Below are 18,463 nucleotides of genomic sequence, written 5' to 3'. Positions count from 1 at the left end.
TTTTTTTTTTTTTTTTTAAAGAGAGAGTGAGAGAGATATATAGAGAGAATTTTAATATTTATTTTTTAGTTATCGGTGGACACAACATCTTTGTTTTGTATGTGGTGCTGAGGATCGAACCCGGGCCGCACGCATGCCAGACAAGCGCGCTACCGCTTGAGCCACATCCCCAGCCCGGGATGGTTGATCTTATGCACCAACTTGGCCAAGCCCAGTTGCCCAGATATTTGGTCAAACTTACTCCAGATCTTTTTGTGAATGTATTTTAAAGATGAGGCTAACATTAAACCAGTGGACTTTGAGTTAGGAGACCACCCACCCAATGGGGCGGGCCTCACTCAATCAGTCGAAGGCCTTAATAGAAGGAAAGTCGAAGCTTCCCTAGGGAAGAGGGGGTTCTGCCCCCAGCTCTGGAAGATGTGCCTGGCCAGCATCCAGGGCCAACCCAAGAGGTGGAACCTGGGGTCCTGAGTTCCAGGCTTGGATTCCCAGCCAGCCAGCCACCCACGGAAGCCAGGCCCAGACGACTGACCGACACCCACGGAGCTCAGCACCTGGGGTGGGGAGGGGCTGTGCAGGTGGCCCAGACGGTGGGGCTGTCCCCAGCCCTCAGCTGTGAGGGTCCCAGGGCTGAGTGGATGGCCTCTGGTCCTGTGTCCTTGGCGGGCATCTTAAGCAGAGGCCCTGGACAGCCGGGTGCCTAACATCCCGGGCAGAGAGGGCGCAGGGGCCTCCTTCCTCTGTCCCCTGGGGTGGGCCCCTCCTCCATCCGATTCACAGGTGGTGACTGTGGGGGACGCTGGGCTGGACATTTTACATTATTTAAAGGCAAAAACCACATCTGGATTGCCGTAGCTGTGAGTGACAGGAGCTGGCCCGTGCAGTCAGAGAGACTGTGCAGTGGGGATGTCAGTGTCCCCCACCGGACTTTCCGGGTTGGCCCAGCAGCAAGCCAGCAGGAGGGAAGTGGGTCAAGAGGACCCTAGTTCAGCACGAGTAGAGAATGGCCACCGACGTCTGGACGATCAATCTCTGAAGAGGTTCCTGGCCCAAGAAAAACGGAGAGCAAGAGAACCACTCACACTGCATACGAGCTGCCCTTTTGCGGGGCCAAGGACGCTGTGCCAGGCACCTGTTACTAGGCACAGGGGCGGGGCCTTCCCACCGGAGAAGCACTTCGTAGGCGACATGGAGCCTCAGGGTGAGATGGAGTCTGAGTGGTCATTGCTGTGCAGCCTGGCCGTCACAGGCAGAGATGCTCAGAAGGCAGAGGCCGGGGCAGGGCCCGGGGACGCCTCCGTGCCCCAAGGTGTGCACTCTGGTGCCGAGACAGAAAAGAGCCCCCTGGAGCCCTCTGTCCTCTGCATCCAGGCAGATGTGACCAGCGGTTAGGGGACCTGCTTCAGAAGACTCCCCAAGTCAATTCAAATCAAAAGAGAGCTTTAGTTACCTGGCAGGGACTGTCACCCACCGCAGAAATCAAGCTCTGTGGGAGGACAGCCGCTTCCTGGTCCCTCCAAGGAGGATATGAGGACAAAAGCCACAACTCAGTGACTTGCTGGTCGTCGTGTGAGCCAGCCAATCATAAAACATTGATCAGGAGGACCTGTGGGCTCCAAGTGACAAACGGAAGCTAACATGCATTAGCTCTGCCGCTCCGGGGCCACAGTCCCGGGTTCAGCAGGTGCTGTACAGTCCCATCCTGAATTGGGCGGGGGTCGGCAGGCCAGAGCCTACTTCAAAGTTGTGTAGACCCACGGGGGCACTCACACCCAGGACACAGCTCCCCAGACCACCGCTGCACCCTGATTAGGGGACAATTTGTGGGGTACAAAGTCCAGAAAGACAATTTTTTAAATAAGAAAACAGCTTTTATTTCAGTTTCTCAGAAACGGCTCTTGGAACAGTGTTTTATAGGAGGCACAAATGGAGTCCGAGGCCCGCCCGTGACAGTCCTTATAATGGTCTCGTCTCACTTATCAAAATCTCATATCTACAATCTGTATTTGTACTAGTCTATAACCTATGCCTCGCACTCTTACTGATCCTATCGATCAGTTCACACCGCGACACAATCAACCCCAGCGCTGCCTCTTTCCCTGTGCACAGGTTCCGAGGCAGGGGGCTGCCCGGGAAGGAGCAGGAGGGCCGGGGGCAGGCGAGGGGGAGATGGTCTGAAGAGCCACTGGGGCTGGGGTCCACTCCTGCTGTCCAGCGCAGCCACTGACCTCCTGGACTTCACACAGCAGCCTGGGGGAGAGCGTGGCAGGAGACGCTGGTCCCCGGGGACTGCAGGACGGAGCCCTGGTGCCCGGCTGGGGCAGGAGCAGCCCCCCTGGTCCCCCCAGGCTCTCACCCTCACTGGCCACGGCCGGATGGCAGTGCCGTCCCTGTCCGTGCAGCACAATGCAGACATGGAGTCCTCGGCTTCCTTGGCCAGCAGGTCCCAGCGGGCGCTGTGGCCCAGGTTGCCCGTCGGGTCAGCCGGGTCCAGGATGATGGGTCTGCAATTCCATCCAGGGTCAGTGTGACTCCTAGCGACATCTAGGGCTGCCCCTGTGGCTTCGGCTGGACTGTCCTCTCCCCGTATCTGACACTGCAGGGGCTGGACAGGGCTCAGGGGCTCCTCTGCCTGGTGGCCCCTTGACCATGCTGCATCCAGGCAGACGTACTGATCCCCCTCGGCTCCGTGCTCCCCCAGGGCACGTGGGCCTTGATGCCTACTCCAGCCTGGCCGCCTCTCTCCCTCCCGCATCCTGGGCCGACGTCACTAGCGGATCAGGCTCCTCTCTCTACTAAGGCAGATGACATCATGAGTGTTTTCAAAATGTCCCCCTGTATGGCCACTGCCCAACGACTAGACATGTGTCACGAGCTTGGGGACATCTCTTCTATCTCTGTGCCCATTTCAGAGAATGAGATGCCTCATGCTCCCTGGTGGCTCTGCAGCGAGCGCTGCCCTCAACGCGCTTCAGACAAACAAGGGACACAGTGTCCCTGGCCTAGGTCTCTCCCGCTCGCCCGGAGCGCGCTGATGCTAAAGGGCACTCGCTGCGTAGCTGAGATTGAACTTGGGGTCCTGCTCTCTCTGCTCTGTGCCCTGGGGGTGGGGGGAGCCCCAGCCAGAGTCTGGGGACCGGGCTGGCCTGGACCTGGGCTTCTGAAGCTGCTGTCTCAGGAAGTCCCTGATGGTTTCGTCCTCGGCGCTGTAGTTGACAGTCCAGTAGACGCGGAGCTGGTGGTACTGCGTGATGAGCTCCAGGACCGTGCGGAAGCCCTCAGCCATCCCGAATTGGGGGTCCTGGCCGCCCTGCTCCCAGGCGTACACGGTCAGGAGCTCCAGCCCGTGCTGGGGGGGCAGGGAGCCCTTCCCCTTGGGCATCTTGTGGCCCTGGGGAGCGAGGAGAGTGGCGATGGTGGGGTCGGAGGCCCCCCCCCCCAGCACCTATGCGCCCATCAGATCCCGGGATGCAGCTGTCAGCCCTGATAATGCTGTGTAGGCTCCTGGATCCAGCTATGCCTGAAGCTGCCTAATCCAGGACTTTCTAATTACATCAGTCAGAGGGGAAAACCGAGGCCCTCCAGCGGCACCCTGTTCCTCCAACCCAGGGGCCTGGGACTGTGCTAGGGGCTGTGGTGGGGGGCCAGTCCCTGGGCCGCACCTGGACCTGCCGGTACCAGTACTTCACCAGCCGGATCAGGCTTTTGAGCTTGGTGGGGCGGGAGACGATGAAGTCGCGCTGCAGCTCCGTGAAGCAGGTGGAGAACTCGCCGGCGCAGTGGTAGCTGCGGATGAGGTCCCTGTAGACCTGCGCGTGGGGGGGCCTGGAGCCCGCACCCAGCTGGCCTGGACAACGGGGAGGCCATGTGGTGCCATTGCCCAGAGTCTCCCAGCCACGACCCAGGAGGACGTCCGCGACCCCCCAGAGTGGCTGTCCCTGGGGTGGCCTGGGATGCCCTGGAGGCACCGGGGGCTCCGTGGGGGCAGAGATTGGTGGCAGGTCCTGGACCGCAGGGGCGGAGGTCCCCCTGTGGTCTGTGGCACTCAGGGGCACTGCTGAGCACCAAGCTTGCCCTTTGGAACAGGACAGCGCGGAGACATTTCCACAGGAACCTTCCCCCTTCTTCTTCCAAACTCAGGCACCAAGTGAACTTAGATTTCGGGGGTTTTCTCACTCTGCACAGTGCATGTTGGTGGCATTTCTGGGGCCAGGATCCAGTGGCTTGAGGCCACTTTTATCACACAGAGCATTTTTGAGGGAATTAGAAAAAGGTGCCCTTTTCTCTGCACTCTTCAGGAAAGGTGTGATAGACCTTCACACGAACAATGTGTGTGATGTGAACCCATGTAGCCCAGATGTGCAGTGCACAACCTCTACAACTGTGCCTGTCTGTTCCTGTCCTTCCCCTTCTCAGGCCTACACCCGGGAGCCTCACCTAGCGCATCAAAGGCTGGCAGCACGTCAAAGTCCACACTGTGGTCCAGCATCGTCTGGGATGTCAAGGAGAAGCTCAGCACCCGGGGGTTCTCCCACTTGGAAATTTCAAACTTGACTTCAAACTGCTGCTCCTGCTGACAGGCCTCCAGCTGGGCCCGGATCTCGGAGATGATCTCCGCCCGCTTATTCCCCTGCTCAGTGAACTGGGTGAAGCAGCTGAGGAACACCACGATGTCGGCGTCCGAGCGGCCTCGCAGAGCCGTGCCTTTGGCTGAAGAGCCACCCTGGGGAGGACAGGGGAGAGGTCAACCCCACAAGCACGGCTTGAGGCCCTGCACTTAAGGGCTCTGGATTCTGAGTTAGGAACCTGCTGTGTGACCTTGGGCAAGTGTCCTAACCTTAGTTAGGAGCCCCGTAAGTGTCTCACATCTTTCAATAGAGCAGGATCAGAAGAAAACACAGTGTGCTAGAAGTGAGTTAATCCCCTCAACAAATGCAAAACTTCTCCTTCCATCATGGTTTGGGGCTGGGGTGGATTTGAAAGTTTTTCTCTGTTTTTGCTCGGGCCTGTGGCTCTCAAACTTGACTGTTTCTGAGAAGCTTTTAAAAACAGCCAACAGCTGAGTCCCGTCCTAATTTGAGCTGGGATGGCACTTGGACATCATGTGATTCTAGGGTGAAGCCAGGGTTGAAATCAGGCAGCAAATCCATCCTCCTCGACTCTTATGAACGAGGAAGGGAGAATCAGAGAGACCACAGTATTTGCCTGGGGTCACACAGCACACCAGCAGGCCTGGACCCTCCGTTTTGACACTGTATTGAGATGACCGGGTCTCCACTGGGCCTGTCCAATTGTAAACTGAGGCTGTGTGAAGTGCAGAGGACGAGGTGATCTTTCATGCACACCCGCGTCCTTCCCAAGTGGGGCCAGATCCTGGTTATGTCTGCGGGAACTGCCCACATAAAGCTCCCGAAATCCAGGTGGGGCCACCTTCTGTGTAACCCAGTTCCATTCTGTCTCCCCAAGCCAGGCCTAGGAGACTCCATTCCAAGTCTTAACTTGAATTTTGAGAAAAAAAAATTCCCCTTCCGAAAAGTAGAGCCATTTTTGTAGAATTGAATGGAAATGGGACTATGATTGTCACTCTGTTGTCAATAAATTTGTGCTTCTGCTTTAAAACAGTGAAACAAAAACAAAGCAGATCCAAGAGCTGCAGAGAAAAGCTGAGTCCTGATAATGCTATGTAGGCTCCTGGATCTAGCTATGCCTGAAGCTGCCTAATCCAGGGCTTTCCAGTTACATCAGTCGGTGCTTTCCTTTGTGTCCTTTGTTGAGCTGAGTGTCACTAGCAACTGCAAGAGATGTAGGCTTATCTGGACTCTGCCTCCACCATCCACCCATACCACTTTCTGGCTCCTTCTATATGCCTGACCTTGTGCAGCAGGCACAGAGAGGGGTCAGACCCAATACTGGCCTGGGAGAGATCAGCCACCGGCAGGACCCATCTTGCCTGCTGCTCTCCGGGGACTCACCTTGACCACCTTGAGCACTTTGATGGGAGAATTCCGGAAGCAGTTTTCCCTCAGGAAGGAGCAGATGGTGTTGACAGCCTTGTTCACCTGAGCCAGGAAGTGGCGGTTGGGCTGGAGAAACCGGCTGATGAACTTGTCCAGGTCCCTGGCTGGGGTTTGGTGGAGGAGAGCTGGCTGCGGAGAGAACGGGTGGGGTGGGTGAGCCAGGCCGGCAGCTCTCGGGCTTCCTGTCTCAGGATGCCATCTCCTCTTCCCACAGGGTCTCCTGCGGCTGTGATGCCATCCCATGGGTCTCCGGCAGAGCCCAGCTGATGCTGGCACCATGACCTTGAATTTCCTAAAAATGGCAGCTGAACACACCTCTTTTCTTTATAAAGTTTTCTGGCTTCAGGTATTTTGTTACAGTAATAAAAACTAGATTAACAATATCCTTTCATGAGGTGCAGATGGCTTACCTCTTAGGTTGGTTTCCCTAGAAACCTCCTGATCAGGGGATTCTTGGGCACATGATTAATTGGGGCCATGCTCACAGAGAACAAGGGTAGCACAATAAGGGGCTGGGAAGGAGATGAGCTCGTGCCTGATCCCACACGGAGCTTGGGAGCGTGACCCACATCACAAGAGTTGGTCCCACCTTGAGACAAAGGTGGGGTCTTTGTATGTTGTGTCTCTCAGGCACTGGATGAGATGGGACAACCTGTGCTGCTCTTGGAGGTCCATTCTCCAGAACAGGGGACAGTGGTAACCACCTCAGCCAACACTCCAGAGCTGGGGATGCCACACTGGCAGGTAAAGGGCACCAGGCAGGGGAGCCAACGATGTCCCCTCCCCAGGGCCTGCCTCTTACCAGCACATCCCAGGGTGACACAGGGGTTCTGTCCCCACTCATACAGCAGGCCTGGGTCATGAGGGCCACTGCATTCTGGGCCAACAGCTCCCAGCTGCCTTGGCCCACGTTCCAGGTGGGGTCAGCAGGATCCAGGATTAGAGGCCTGGGGACAGAGTGGGGGGGGGGCAGGTGGTTGGGAATGTGGAGGGTCTGGGAAGAGGCGTGAGGGTTGGGGACAGTGTCAGGACCCCAGGGTTGGCCCAGTATTGCCCGCATTCAGAAGGAGCCCCAGCTGGCTGCTGGCTACTCGGTGGCCCCTCACTTTGAGATATGGCCACCTACTGTGCTATAAAACTGGCTCTGGTTTTCTCCTTGAATTTCCTAAAAATGGCAGCTAAACATCAAAGTCCAGAGATAAGCAAAATGACTGGTGACCCCAAGCCTGCCCTGGAGCCTTCCTGGACACAGATGCCAGGTGACAGTGGGCACAGAGCACAGGGTGGAGGCGGGCACTGGGGAGCTGGTGTGCACCTGGGTTTCCGAAGCTGGCCAAGAAGGTGTGTTCTCAGGGCTGGGTCCTCAGTGCCATAGTTGTCCGTCCAGTAGACACAAAGGTCCTGGTACTGCTGGACCAGCCCCAGAACAGTCCGCAGGCCTTGGGCCATGTTGAAACTGTGGTTCTTACAGCCCTGCTCCCAGGCAAAGATGGTCAGGAGCTCCAGGGCATAGGCTGGGGGCAGAGAGGGGCCTGGCTGCTCTTGATTTTGAGCTGCCACCTGTCATGGAAGGTCAACCCAAGATCAGTGCCTGTGAGGTGGGAATGGGCACGGGCCTCCAGAGGATGCTCAAGAGTTGGGGCAGCATGCAGAAGATGACTGACGGGCAGAAGGGCGCGGGCAGAGGCCTTGGGGTGGGAAAACATCAGGAGTGCGAGAAGTGGGGAGAAACCCACGGGCCACACAGGGACGGGGAACCCCAGCTACGTAAACGGAGGCCTTCATGGAGGAAAGACACAGTGACTTCCGGATCTGGGCAGGAAAGGGAGGAGCTGGAGGCGGTTCTTCCGCTTGGGATGGCCAATGGGATGCAAAGGAGAGGAAATGTCTGTGCAGGGAAGGAGCTGATTGGCCTAGGCAGTTGTCATGACAGCACCGCTTCCGGGGGAGGGCCGAGGGGCACTCACGTGATGGTACCAGTGTTTCACCAGTAGGATGAGGTTCTTGAGCTTGGCGGGTCGAGTGTTCACGAAGTTCCTGCGCAGCTCTGCGAAGCAGGCCGCATGCTTGCCGTCGTGGCCGCCGCTGTTGAACAGGGCCGTGTACACCTGGGGCTGAGGTTTGGTGTCCGCTCCGAGCTGCCCTGTGGAAGTGGGACCGCTCATTGTGCAGCTGGGAATGAAGCTAGCAGCGCGCACCATGCATTCACCATTAGTGCAATGGATGACGCTCATTAATGCAATTAATTTCAACATTAATTATGTGACATTGCGATCAATCATAATATATTGCAACATTGGATAACAGAACTATTATTAAATTTTTTTTTTAGTTGTAGGTGGACAAAACCTTTATTTTATTTTTATGTGGTGCTAAGGAGCACCCAGTGGCTCACACAGGCTAGGCAAGCGCTCTACCACTGAGCCACCCGGCCCCCCCCCCACACACACACCCTTTTTTTAGTATCAACCCTGAACTGGGTAGTCCAATAATTTTTACTCATACTGTGGAAGTGGCACATAGAAGTTAAGGTAATGAGCTTCCAAGATCAATAGGCCTGGGTTCAAATCCAAGCTGTGTGATTTGTGTCTTTGGTGCTCATCTGTAAGAGGGGGATCATAAGCAGCATCCACCTTATAAGGCTATTATAAGAAGCAAGTGAAATCCACATGTAAATTGCTCCAAACTGCTTTAAAAACACCGTGTGTTCAATAAGCATTAATTACTGCTATTATTCATGTTGTCATCTCCCAGGAGAGGGGAAAAAAAATCAAGGAAGGGAGAGGAAACTGGAATTGAGGCCCAGGCTCTCCTTCATTCTGGAATGAAAGAAAGCCTGACCTTTCTCGCTGAAAGGTGTCTCAGAAGAATCACCCACCAATAGAGAGAGGCCCCTGGGGACAGGGGAAGAAAGTCCCCTAAGAGAAACTGAGATCCCAATCCAATGCTGGATGCAGTTGTGAAATCCAAATTTATGGCCTGGTGGGGAAGTCCCAGGCTGTGGAGTCATCACCTAAGCTGGCCTGGGAATGAGTGAGGCCCTTGGAGCCCAGCTGGAGACAAAATGAGAACTCAGTCCCTTGAGGGATAGTTCTTCAGCCCACAGCAGAAGGAACTTCCAGAGGAAAAGGAAAGAAAGTAAAAGTTCCATATAATGAAGTTCCTCACAATAAAAAATTACAAACCACACAAGGAAATGATCCAGCCAGGGGTGGGGTGGGGAAGAGGGAGGGTATGGAGACACAACTGATGGGAGAATTTGTGATCACAGGACAATCCAAGAGACGGAGCATGTTTAAGGTGATCCAAAAAGATAAGAGTCACTGAGACCCCAATGGAAGAAATGAAGTCCAAGGGCAGGCAGCAGGTTGATTTGAGAAAGAGCCAAATAGAAACTTCTAGAAATGAAAAAGTTCTTATTTAAAAAAAAAATCAAGAATAGGTAGATGATTAGATGCATTTGAAAAGAGTAAAACGGAAAACAGATCTGAGCAATGAGAAGCAGGCAGCGTGAGGGGGGCGTTAGAGATAAAGAGTCGGGGACGTCATCAAGAGAAAGCAGATAACAGGGAACACCGGCAGAGGCAATATTGCAAAGGACCCTGGGAGACATTTCCCCAAAACTAAAGGAAGGGTTAAATTCCTGGACACAGGAGGCACCACTGATTCCAGACAGAATATGGAGCAGTCCGTGCACAGACGGATCACGGAGACACTGAAGAACACTGTGGACCAAGAAAGTCTCAAAGTCTCCCAAAAGCGGAGGGAGAGGCCAAGCAAAAAGCCACACATATAAATAAAAATAGATTACATAACAAAGAAATGACCATTAAAGGGACAACAGACTTCTCTTCAGAAAGGAGAGATGTTATAGGACAGTAGACCCTGAGGGAAAACACCCATCAGACCCTTCAAGCAGGAAGCGGAAACAGAAAGGTTTTTTTAACTCAAGTCTAAACCTGGAAAGTTCCAGCAAATTACCAAGAAGTGTTATCATGTGAAGTATACTGTTGGAGTAAAGTTAAAAAAAAAATAGTAAGTGTTTAAAGAAACAAAGGAACCAAACTCCAGACCTTCATTTGGAAACCCACATCCAAATAGTCATAGATCAAAGAGCAAAAGATAATGTCAGGATGCAGAGTACAAAATATACAGGCCCGAATGGACTGCTCCACATTCTGCCCGGAATCAGTGGTGCCTGTGTCCAGAGCCTCCTGCCTCAGCCTCCTCAGCCTCCATAACTGCATTTCTTTAGGACTGACAATGACTAAGATTCACTTCCAAAAGTCAGAAAACGAATCCTAAAGTAAATTCTCTAAAGCGAAGGAGGAAATGATACCATGAAATTTCCTTTATAATCCCCAGCGATCTGGGGAACTGTTACTGTTGGTAACTGTGGGTGGGTGGTATCTCTAGTTTCCTTTAGCCTGAAACCTTTCCTCACTAAGATCTGGGTAAAGCTCTACATCGGCTGAGATCTGCCTCAGATTTCAAAACTACCTCAAAGTAGTTTTCAGTGCCTGATTCAGTGGGAGACTTAGAAGAACGAGGAGGATGGCAGGTGGCGCCTATATGTGCTCCCTGGTCCCCAGGGTTTCTCTGTCACTTCCCCAGGCTCAGGTGTCCTCACCCATGGCATCAAAGGCAGGCAGCAGGCTGACATTCACCCAAGTCTCTGGGGTGGCAGACACCAGCTGGACCTGCAGAGCGCCAGGTGTGTTCTGCTCAGGAAACGTAAGGCGCAGCCCAGGGACTGGGTCCTGCCACCCCGATGCCAGCTGTGTCCGAATCTCCTTGATGATCTCCCCTCGGTGGCGCTCCTGGTCCTCGAAGTTCGTGAAGCAGTTGAGGAAGAGGATGAGCTCAGCATCGCAGTCACCCCGGAGGTTCGTGCCCCTGCCGAAGGAGCCACCCTGCGGAGGGAGGAACAGCTGGGACCAGGAGCCTACCAACCGCAGCCCAGAAATGGCTCTCTCGCTGATGGTGGGTCTTGGGGCACCTCAACAGGGCCAGACCCCATGAGCCCTTGACTTCTGACTCTTGGGGGCCCAGCAGAGAGCCAAGCTGTGTGGGCTTGCGCCTGCCTCTTTATCTAGAGCTGAGGCAGAGTTCACGGCCATGTGAGGCGGGGCTGGGCTGAGCCGCAGTGACCAGAACTTCAAGGCCAGCAGCAGCAGGGCCCACCACACATCTGGAGCAGCAGGTACAAGGGTAGGTTCCAGACCAGATGGGCCTCAAATGTGCTCTGTGGTCTGTTTCCATCAGTCAACATCAGCCTTTCCGTCCATCCGTCGGTCCATCATGCAACAGCATTTACCCACTTCCACGCACCGGAGCAGGTGGGAGCGCGTAAGTGAAAGATTTCCACTCAGGAACTTGCCTTCTAGCTTGGGGAGGGGGACGGGGACACAGTGGTTCCTGAGAAAATGCTAAGTGTTCCTGGAGGCCAATAGGCGGGTGGGGCTGGGCGTCCAGCCAAGATGGCCCTGGGAGGTAGCCTGCTCCACCCAGGGCTTCAAGGAGGGAGAGAGGCCCCCCACAGAGCGCCGGGGCAGGTAGCAACCAGAGGCGGGGGCAGCCCAGGGCCACATCCTACAGCCCTGGAGGCCACACAGCCTCAGAAGTCAGGGGCCCTGAGCTCAGGAGGAAGGTGATGACTGTTGTGTGAGTGGTTTTATTTTTATTATTATTTTTTTAATATTCAAAACAAATCCTGGCACTGGACTGTACAGCGAGACCCCGGCTTGAGATGGCTGGATTGGGGTGGCCGAGAGTGCACCCCACACACTTTCTGTTTGTCACTTTGAGTTCCGTGTTCAACCTCAGGAATATGGGTGCATTATCATAAAGTGGCTTTGGGTTAACGGATGTTGCCCGATGGGGTTGGTGGGGTCCTGGGCACAGCAGGCAAGGCTGGGGCTGGGCTGGGTGAAGGTCTCCCTGGGCCTTCTGGTCGACCTCCGGCCACGCTCCAGGGCATCGATCCCCTGCGCGACCTCTCCCCTCTCCCGCGTCCCTGGAGGGCCCCATGGGGTCCCCACCTGCCCCGCTCACCTTGATGACCCTCGAGGGCCTGTAGGTGCAGTTCTTGTGGAGGCAGCGCTGGAGGACCTCGATGGCCCTCTTCGCCTGCTCCTGGAGCCGTGGGTTGGGCTGCAGATGGTCCTGGATGAAGCGGTCCAGCTCCCTGGCGGGGACCTGGGCCAGGGCGGAGGCCGAGGCTGCGCCCAGGGCTGACGGGGCGGTGCTGGCGGCTGCGGCGGGCTCCGGGGCTGGACTCACAGTCCGACTGTCCCCTGCCCAGTGACACTCAGTGTCGTCCAGGCTCCTGCTGTCCTCAGGGGTCTCCTGGTCAGAGTCTCGCAGGACACAGTGGCCCAAATCAGAGCACTCAGCACGTGGGAGGCCCTGGAAGGTGGTTGGAGGAGCGCGTCACCGCACAGGGTCTCCATGCCACCCCCTGCCGCCATCGGTGGCCCCTTTGCTCAGCTGAGCGACTGAGGCTCCGCGAGGGGAAGTGAGGGACTCGGTGCCTGTGGACAGACTAGAAAAAGGCGCCCTCTCGGGGGGTGCACTGCAGAAGGCTCCCCCATGGTGGGTGGAAAGGCTGGGAGAGGCCCTGTGCTAGGGCCTCCTTCCTCTGCGGCCTCAGCCGGTGACTAGAGGCCACCATGCCTGCTGCTCCCACCTTCCAACTCAACTGTGACATGTGGCCCTGGCGCTTCGCGGATGCTCAGAAATATACCAGAACGCATAAAATGGGTGCAAGACCCAAGGGCCCCGGGAAACTCACCAGCCCCTCCCAGGGCTGCACCGGGCTCCCAGCTGCCTCCAGAAAGCACGGGTGGTGACAGCACGTCCGGGCCTCCTGGGCCAGCACATCCCAGTGCCAGGCTGTGCCACTGCCCACGTCCCATGTGGGGTCAGCAGGGTCCAGTATCACAGGCCTGCAGTTCCAGAGAGACAAGGTTCAGTTAGCAAGAAGGTCACCAGGGCTCTGGAGTCAGGCAGAGCTGGTTACAATCCCAGGTTAGTTATTTTCCAGCTGTGTGACCTGGGGCAGATGACTTTCCTTCTCTGAGCCTCAGTCTTCTCATTTGAAAATGAAGATAACAAGGCTCACTTTGGTGGAACTGTTGTAGAGATGAATTTGGAGCCAGGGTTCTGAACCCTGGCTGCATATTAGGATCCCAAGATACAAGGACCATTGCTGGGAACTCTGAATTACACTCTGTGCTTTAGCAATTCCATTCCTAGGTCTACATCCATTTGATGCATACGCATCAAGATACATGCAAGACACATGTGTATAACAGCCATATTTGTGATAGCTGCCAACTGGGAGCAATCCAATTAGCTATCTTCAGTAGACTGGAAATCATATTGTCCTAAGTCCCTACTATGGAATACTAAGCAGCAATGAGAAAGAATGAACTCAATTAAATGAATGGAACTCAATGACTTAATGTTGAGAAAATAGAAACCAGGCACAAATGGACAAAGTTCATGACTCTATTCAAATCAGATTTTAAACCAGGCAAAACTGGACTGATGAAAATCAGAATGGGGTTTATCTTGTGTGTCGCTGACCAGGAAGGACTCACTGGGGTGCTGGGAGTATTCTGTGACTCTGGGTGGTGGTTTCATAGCCCTTTATAGTCGGTCCTCTAAATGGGCATGTTATCTGTCAGCGAAACCTTCACACACACAGTATGTGGCCCAGGCATTGTGAGATTTTTTTACAAGTGAAAAAGGATCACCTGGGGATCCTAAGGTGCAGCTGGGCAGCACCCCTGCTCCAGCACTGTCCGTCAGCTCTGTGAGGCCCAGGGACAGGAGAGCACGTGGCGGGTGTTAGGACGTACCTGGGTCTCTCCAGCTGCCTCCGCAAGAAATCCCCGACTGTAGGGTCCTCGAGGCTGTAGTTGACGGTCCAGAAAACACGCAGGCCCTGGTACTGTTGGATCAGGCCCAGGACAGACCGGAACCCTTGGGCCAGGCTGAAGGCGTCCTTCCCACAGCCCCTCTCCCAGGCGAAGATGGTCAGCAGCTCCAGGGCGTAGACCGGGGGCAGCGGCCTGCTCTGCGCCTCCTCCTGGAACGCCTGTGAGCAGGGTGGAGGGAGGGGCTCGGCAGGAGGAAGGGAGGGAGGGCCCATCCGTAGGCCCCTGGTGGCTGTGCCTCGGGGCTGGGGTCCCCGCAGGCTGAGCCTGGGGTGGGAGTTGGGCCAAGTCCCACCCCAGCTCCCACAGCAGCTGGCCTGTCTCCCTGGGGGCAAGGGGTCACCAGGGCGGAGCCAGCAGGACCTGGGACTGTCTACCCCCCCACAGATCCGGGGTGCTGGCCAGATGGCCGACTGGAGAGGAAGGGGCCGTTGGCACCCACGGAGCAGGGCACCAGGCCCAAGTGGGGCCGGGCAGCTGTCCACCCAGCCCTCGTCCCCGGTGCAGACACATGACTCCTGTTTCTGGGCCACGTATCTGGGGGTTCACGTTTCCAGGAGTGACCAGCTCTATGCCGTGGTCAGAGTCGAGGCTTCTGGGCTGGCAGGGCCACTCGAGAGGGGGTGCTCTGACTTCCTTGGTGACCTGCCTGGCTGGTGGCCCCAGCAGTCCTGCTCTCTCTGCCCACCCTGTCTCTGGGGTGCGAACACACGTGTGCCCAGAACCAGATCCTGCTGGCATTCTCCTAGCACCCGGGTGGCCTGGCTAGTCTGCCCTTTTAACAAGCTCCAGGCTGCGAGCATTTCCTGTCCCCAAAGAATCCTATCTATGTGGGAAGAACCTGAGAAAGACCAATGCACCTTTTATATACAAGCAGAGGAAGAAGTCCAGAGGAGGTTAGGAACTTGCCCAGGGTCACACAGCACATCAGTATCAGAGCCAGAACCGGAATCAGGACCTCCTCCCACCCAGAACTCCCCAGACCTCCCTATGACGGGTGGTCCAGTGTGGGGACAAAGCTATGTGGCTCAAGATTTTGGGGAAACTTGTCCCTCATCTACAATGCACCAGAGTTTGTCAATAAAGCATGAATAGGGCAGATGGGTATTCCTGAGGCTGGGCTAGGAAGCTTACGAACTCCATATCACCTCATGCCGTATATAGAATATTCCAGACTAGACAAAGCCCTGAATGTGGAAAACAAGCCTTTTGGAAGGCAACGAGGGAGAGTCATGTCGGGAAGTCAGGATAAGGAAAGACTTCAGACATGGGCAAAGAACAAATAACTTAAGAAAAGATGACTACACCTGATTACATTAAAATTTGAATACTTTTGCTGACAAATGACCTTTAAGCAAAGCAAAGTACAATCCACAGACGAGGAGAATACATTTGCACTATATCAAGTAAATAAGAATTAGCATCCATAATATATAAAGAGCTTCAACAACTCAACAAGAAGAAGACAGTTACGAAAGAAGATAATGGACAAAGGACATGAGCAGGCATTTTCCAGAAAGAGGCCATAAAAGGTCACTAAAAATAAGAAACTATTTCCACAGAGAAGTCAAATGTCTGGAACCAGAACCTTGGCAGAGCTTCACCTGGCGGAACCAGTGCTTCACAAGCAGGATCAGGTTCTTGAGTTTGACTGGGCGAGTGTTCACAAAGTTCCTCCGCAGCTCAGCAAAGCAGGCCGCGTGCTCACCCCCCTGGCAGCCGCTGTTGAGGAGGGTGGCATAGACCTCACGTTTGGGTTTGATTCCAGGACTCAGCGTCCCTGGGGACATAAAGCACTGAGTTAGGATGGGCACTAAGGACGCAGGCCCAGCTCTGCTGGGCACTGGGAGGGAGTAGGGAGAATTCGGGTGGGAGGTGCTGGGGGAGCAGCTGAAGGAACCTGACGTGCCTGGGTGGGGGACCAGCCTCTCCACCCAGGACCACAGACCCTTCTCGGCCCCCTCTGGTCCGTACCCGCTGTGCTTATTCAAGGAGCCAAGGCTCAGAGACAGGTATAGCTTTGCCCAGGTGGCCCAGCAAGTTAGTGTCAGGGCCAGAACTGGATGACCTGTCTCGCCCCCAGGAATCCTCCCCCAACGCTGGAGTGAGCCGGGGACCCCTCACCCAGGGCGTCAAAGGCAGGCACCAGTTTGACATCCATCCAGTTTTCAAGGTCTTCCGATACCAGCTGGAACCACAAGACCCCGGGCATGTTTTGCTCAGGAAACTGGAGGCGCAGGCCCGGGATGCGGTCTCGACACCAGGCGTCCAGCAGCCCCTGCATCTCCTGGAGGATCTCCGCACGACGGCCCCTCTGGTCCTCATAGCTTTCGAAGCAGCCAAAGAAGATGACAAGTTCAGAGTCGCAGCCACCCCTGAGAGCTGTGCCCCGGCCAAAGGAGCCTTCCTGTGAAGGGAACGGCAACGGGAGAATCCGGCTCTCTCCACCACTCACGTCCACCAGCTCTCAGGCCAACCGGGCTGGAGACTGGGGCCATCAGTTCCAGGCATTTGGTGCCGTGAGGGCATGTGGACAAGGCAGCCAGCTCTGAGTTTCCAAAAGAAGCAATTTTAACACATCAGTTCACGATTTTCAAATGTTGGCAACTCACTTTAAAAACAACGAGAAGAGTCAGGCGTGAGAGCGCATGCCTGTAACCCCAGAGACTCTAGAGGCTGAGGTGGGAGGATGACAAGTTGGAGGCCAGCCTCAGCAATTTAGGGAGGCCCTGTCTCAAAATGAAAAATATGATGGGCTGGGGGTGTGGCTCTGTGGTTAAGCACCTTGGGGTTCAGTCCCTGGTACTCAAAGCAACAACTACTAAACACCCAGTAACTAGCGGGCAAGAGATGAGCTCTTTGCTCTGGATGGGTGCAAAACTGTGGTGTGGCTCATGGAATGTCTGAGCCCTTTCTGATCAGCGTTTCTGCAAAGCTTCCCGCCCGAAGATGAGGACGAGGATGAGGGACGCGACCTCCCAAGCCTCTGCTCTGCTCTGTCCTGGCATCTGACCCCTGATGTCTTGCAGGGAACTGGATGTGGTGACAATCGGTAGCAGATGATGGAGGGTGAGGCCGGGAGGGGGCACAGAGTTGCCAGCCAATAAGTGGCAAGAGCCAGCTAGAGCCAACTGTCACCCCAGCTGGGACCCGTACTTATCCCAACCTCGATGCCAGGCCCCTATGGCCAGCGCCTACGCGGGAAGACTTACAGGGGTGGGGGATGAAAGCCCTGGAGCTTCCTGCTCCCACCTCCCCCTCCCAAGCCAGCCGAGGTGGCCGGGCTGTGACTTCCATCCAAGGAATCGGGGTCCCACGGCTTTGTCCTTATACATCAACTGACTTACCATAGTTTTGTTGTGAAGATTCTCTAACCTCGGCAAAAGCAAGGGGGAGCCTGAATTTGCCTTGCACCCCATTTCTGGCACCCCCCTTTCCTCTTGGTGTGATTTCACCCACACTCCTTCTCGCGCATGCCGATGGCGATTCCCGGGAGCAGGCAGTGGTGTCCCTAGTGGGACTTTGGCAATGTCTGGATGGTGGGGGTGACCCAGCAGGGGAGCCCCTCAGGGGTCATTCTGACGTGGCTCCGGAGGCTGGGGACCCTTCTCTTTGCTTTCTGGTCCAGCCAGAAGCCCCGGGCTCATCTCCTACCGCTCTGTCCAGCCCTGGAAAGGGCCACTCTCCAAGGCCCTTCCTGGGGGGCTGGGCTCTGGAATTGAAGTTTACAGATGCCCCCTACGAAAATCCTCATGACTCTATGAGCTATCTCCTACCACCCCAGCTCACAGACTAGAAAAAGCGGCTCAGAGAGGTGCAGTCACTTGCTAAGGACACTCAGCTCAGGAGAGGTGGGGCTGAGATTAAACCTATGGACGCCTGTCATCCCAGCAGCTGGGGAGGCTGAGGCAGGAGGATGGGGCGTTCAAAGCCAGCCTCAGCACAAGGGAGACCCTAAGCCACTCAGTGAGAGCCTGTCGCTAAATAAAATACCAAATAGGGCTGGGGACCTGGCTCAGGGGTCGGGGCCCCTGGGTTCCATCCCTGGTGGAATTAAAAATAAAATACAATAGAGCAGCGGGGGAGGAGCCCGTGCCCTCGGGGCTCGACCTGGCTCGTGTGTTAGCAGCACCCTGAGGCTGGACCAGGAGTCGCCCCATCCATAGGTCAAGTCCCCGACGGGTCCTGCAGTGTCCCCAGGCCGCTCACCTTGACGGTCTTCAGCACCCGCAGCCCCGGCCCGGCGCCCCCTCGGCGGCCCCCGCGCTCCCTGAGGGCGGCGTCCAGGGCTCCCAGCGCGCGCCGCGCAGCTCCCACGAACTCGGGCGGCGGCTGCAGGCGGCGGGTCACCAGCCTGTCGAGCGCGGCGGCCGCGGTGCGGTACACGTCCATGTCGCTGGCCGCGCCTCCCCGCCCGGACCGATAGCCGGGTCCTGAGGATGCGCCGAGGCACCGGCGCTGCCGTCCCGGTCCCTGTCTGGTTCCCGCCCAGCGCCGCGAGTT

General features: G+C 55.9%; 1 protein-coding gene across 1 annotated transcript in view; it reads right to left on the bottom strand.

The window, feature by feature from the left end:
- The window catches only part of LOC107158653 (2'-5'-oligoadenylate synthase 3), a 34,984-nt gene extending 16,521 nt beyond the window's left edge, over positions 1–18,463 (bottom strand). Inside the window, exons 1-15 of the mRNA XM_015505136.2 lie at positions 18,170–18,463; positions 16,085–16,367; positions 15,565–15,740; positions 13,883–14,121; positions 12,811–12,964; positions 12,072–12,425; positions 10,648–10,930; positions 7,985–8,160; positions 7,333–7,577; positions 6,820–6,964; positions 5,973–6,146; positions 4,438–4,723; positions 3,663–3,847; positions 3,153–3,391; positions 2,357–2,504 (exon numbers count right to left, since the gene is read on the bottom strand). Of these exons, the coding sequence (XP_015360622.1) occupies positions 2,357–2,504; positions 3,153–3,391; positions 3,663–3,847; positions 4,438–4,723; positions 5,973–6,146; positions 6,820–6,964; positions 7,333–7,577; positions 7,985–8,160; positions 10,648–10,930; positions 12,072–12,425; positions 12,811–12,964; positions 13,883–14,121; positions 15,565–15,740; positions 16,085–16,367; positions 18,170–18,352 (3,270 nt within the window). The 5' untranslated portion in view covers positions 18,353–18,463. The remainder of the gene's footprint in view (positions 1–2,356; positions 2,505–3,152; positions 3,392–3,662; positions 3,848–4,437; positions 4,724–5,972; positions 6,147–6,819; positions 6,965–7,332; positions 7,578–7,984; positions 8,161–10,647; positions 10,931–12,071; positions 12,426–12,810; positions 12,965–13,882; positions 14,122–15,564; positions 15,741–16,084; positions 16,368–18,169) is intronic.

The sequence above is a fragment of the Marmota marmota genome, unplaced genomic scaffold (genome assembly GCF_001458135.2).
Source record: "Marmota marmota marmota unplaced genomic scaffold, marMar, whole genome shotgun sequence".
Classification (NCBI taxonomy): domain Eukaryota; kingdom Metazoa; phylum Chordata; class Mammalia; order Rodentia; family Sciuridae; genus Marmota; species Marmota marmota.
This window is presented reverse-complemented; position numbering and strand designations above follow the sequence as displayed.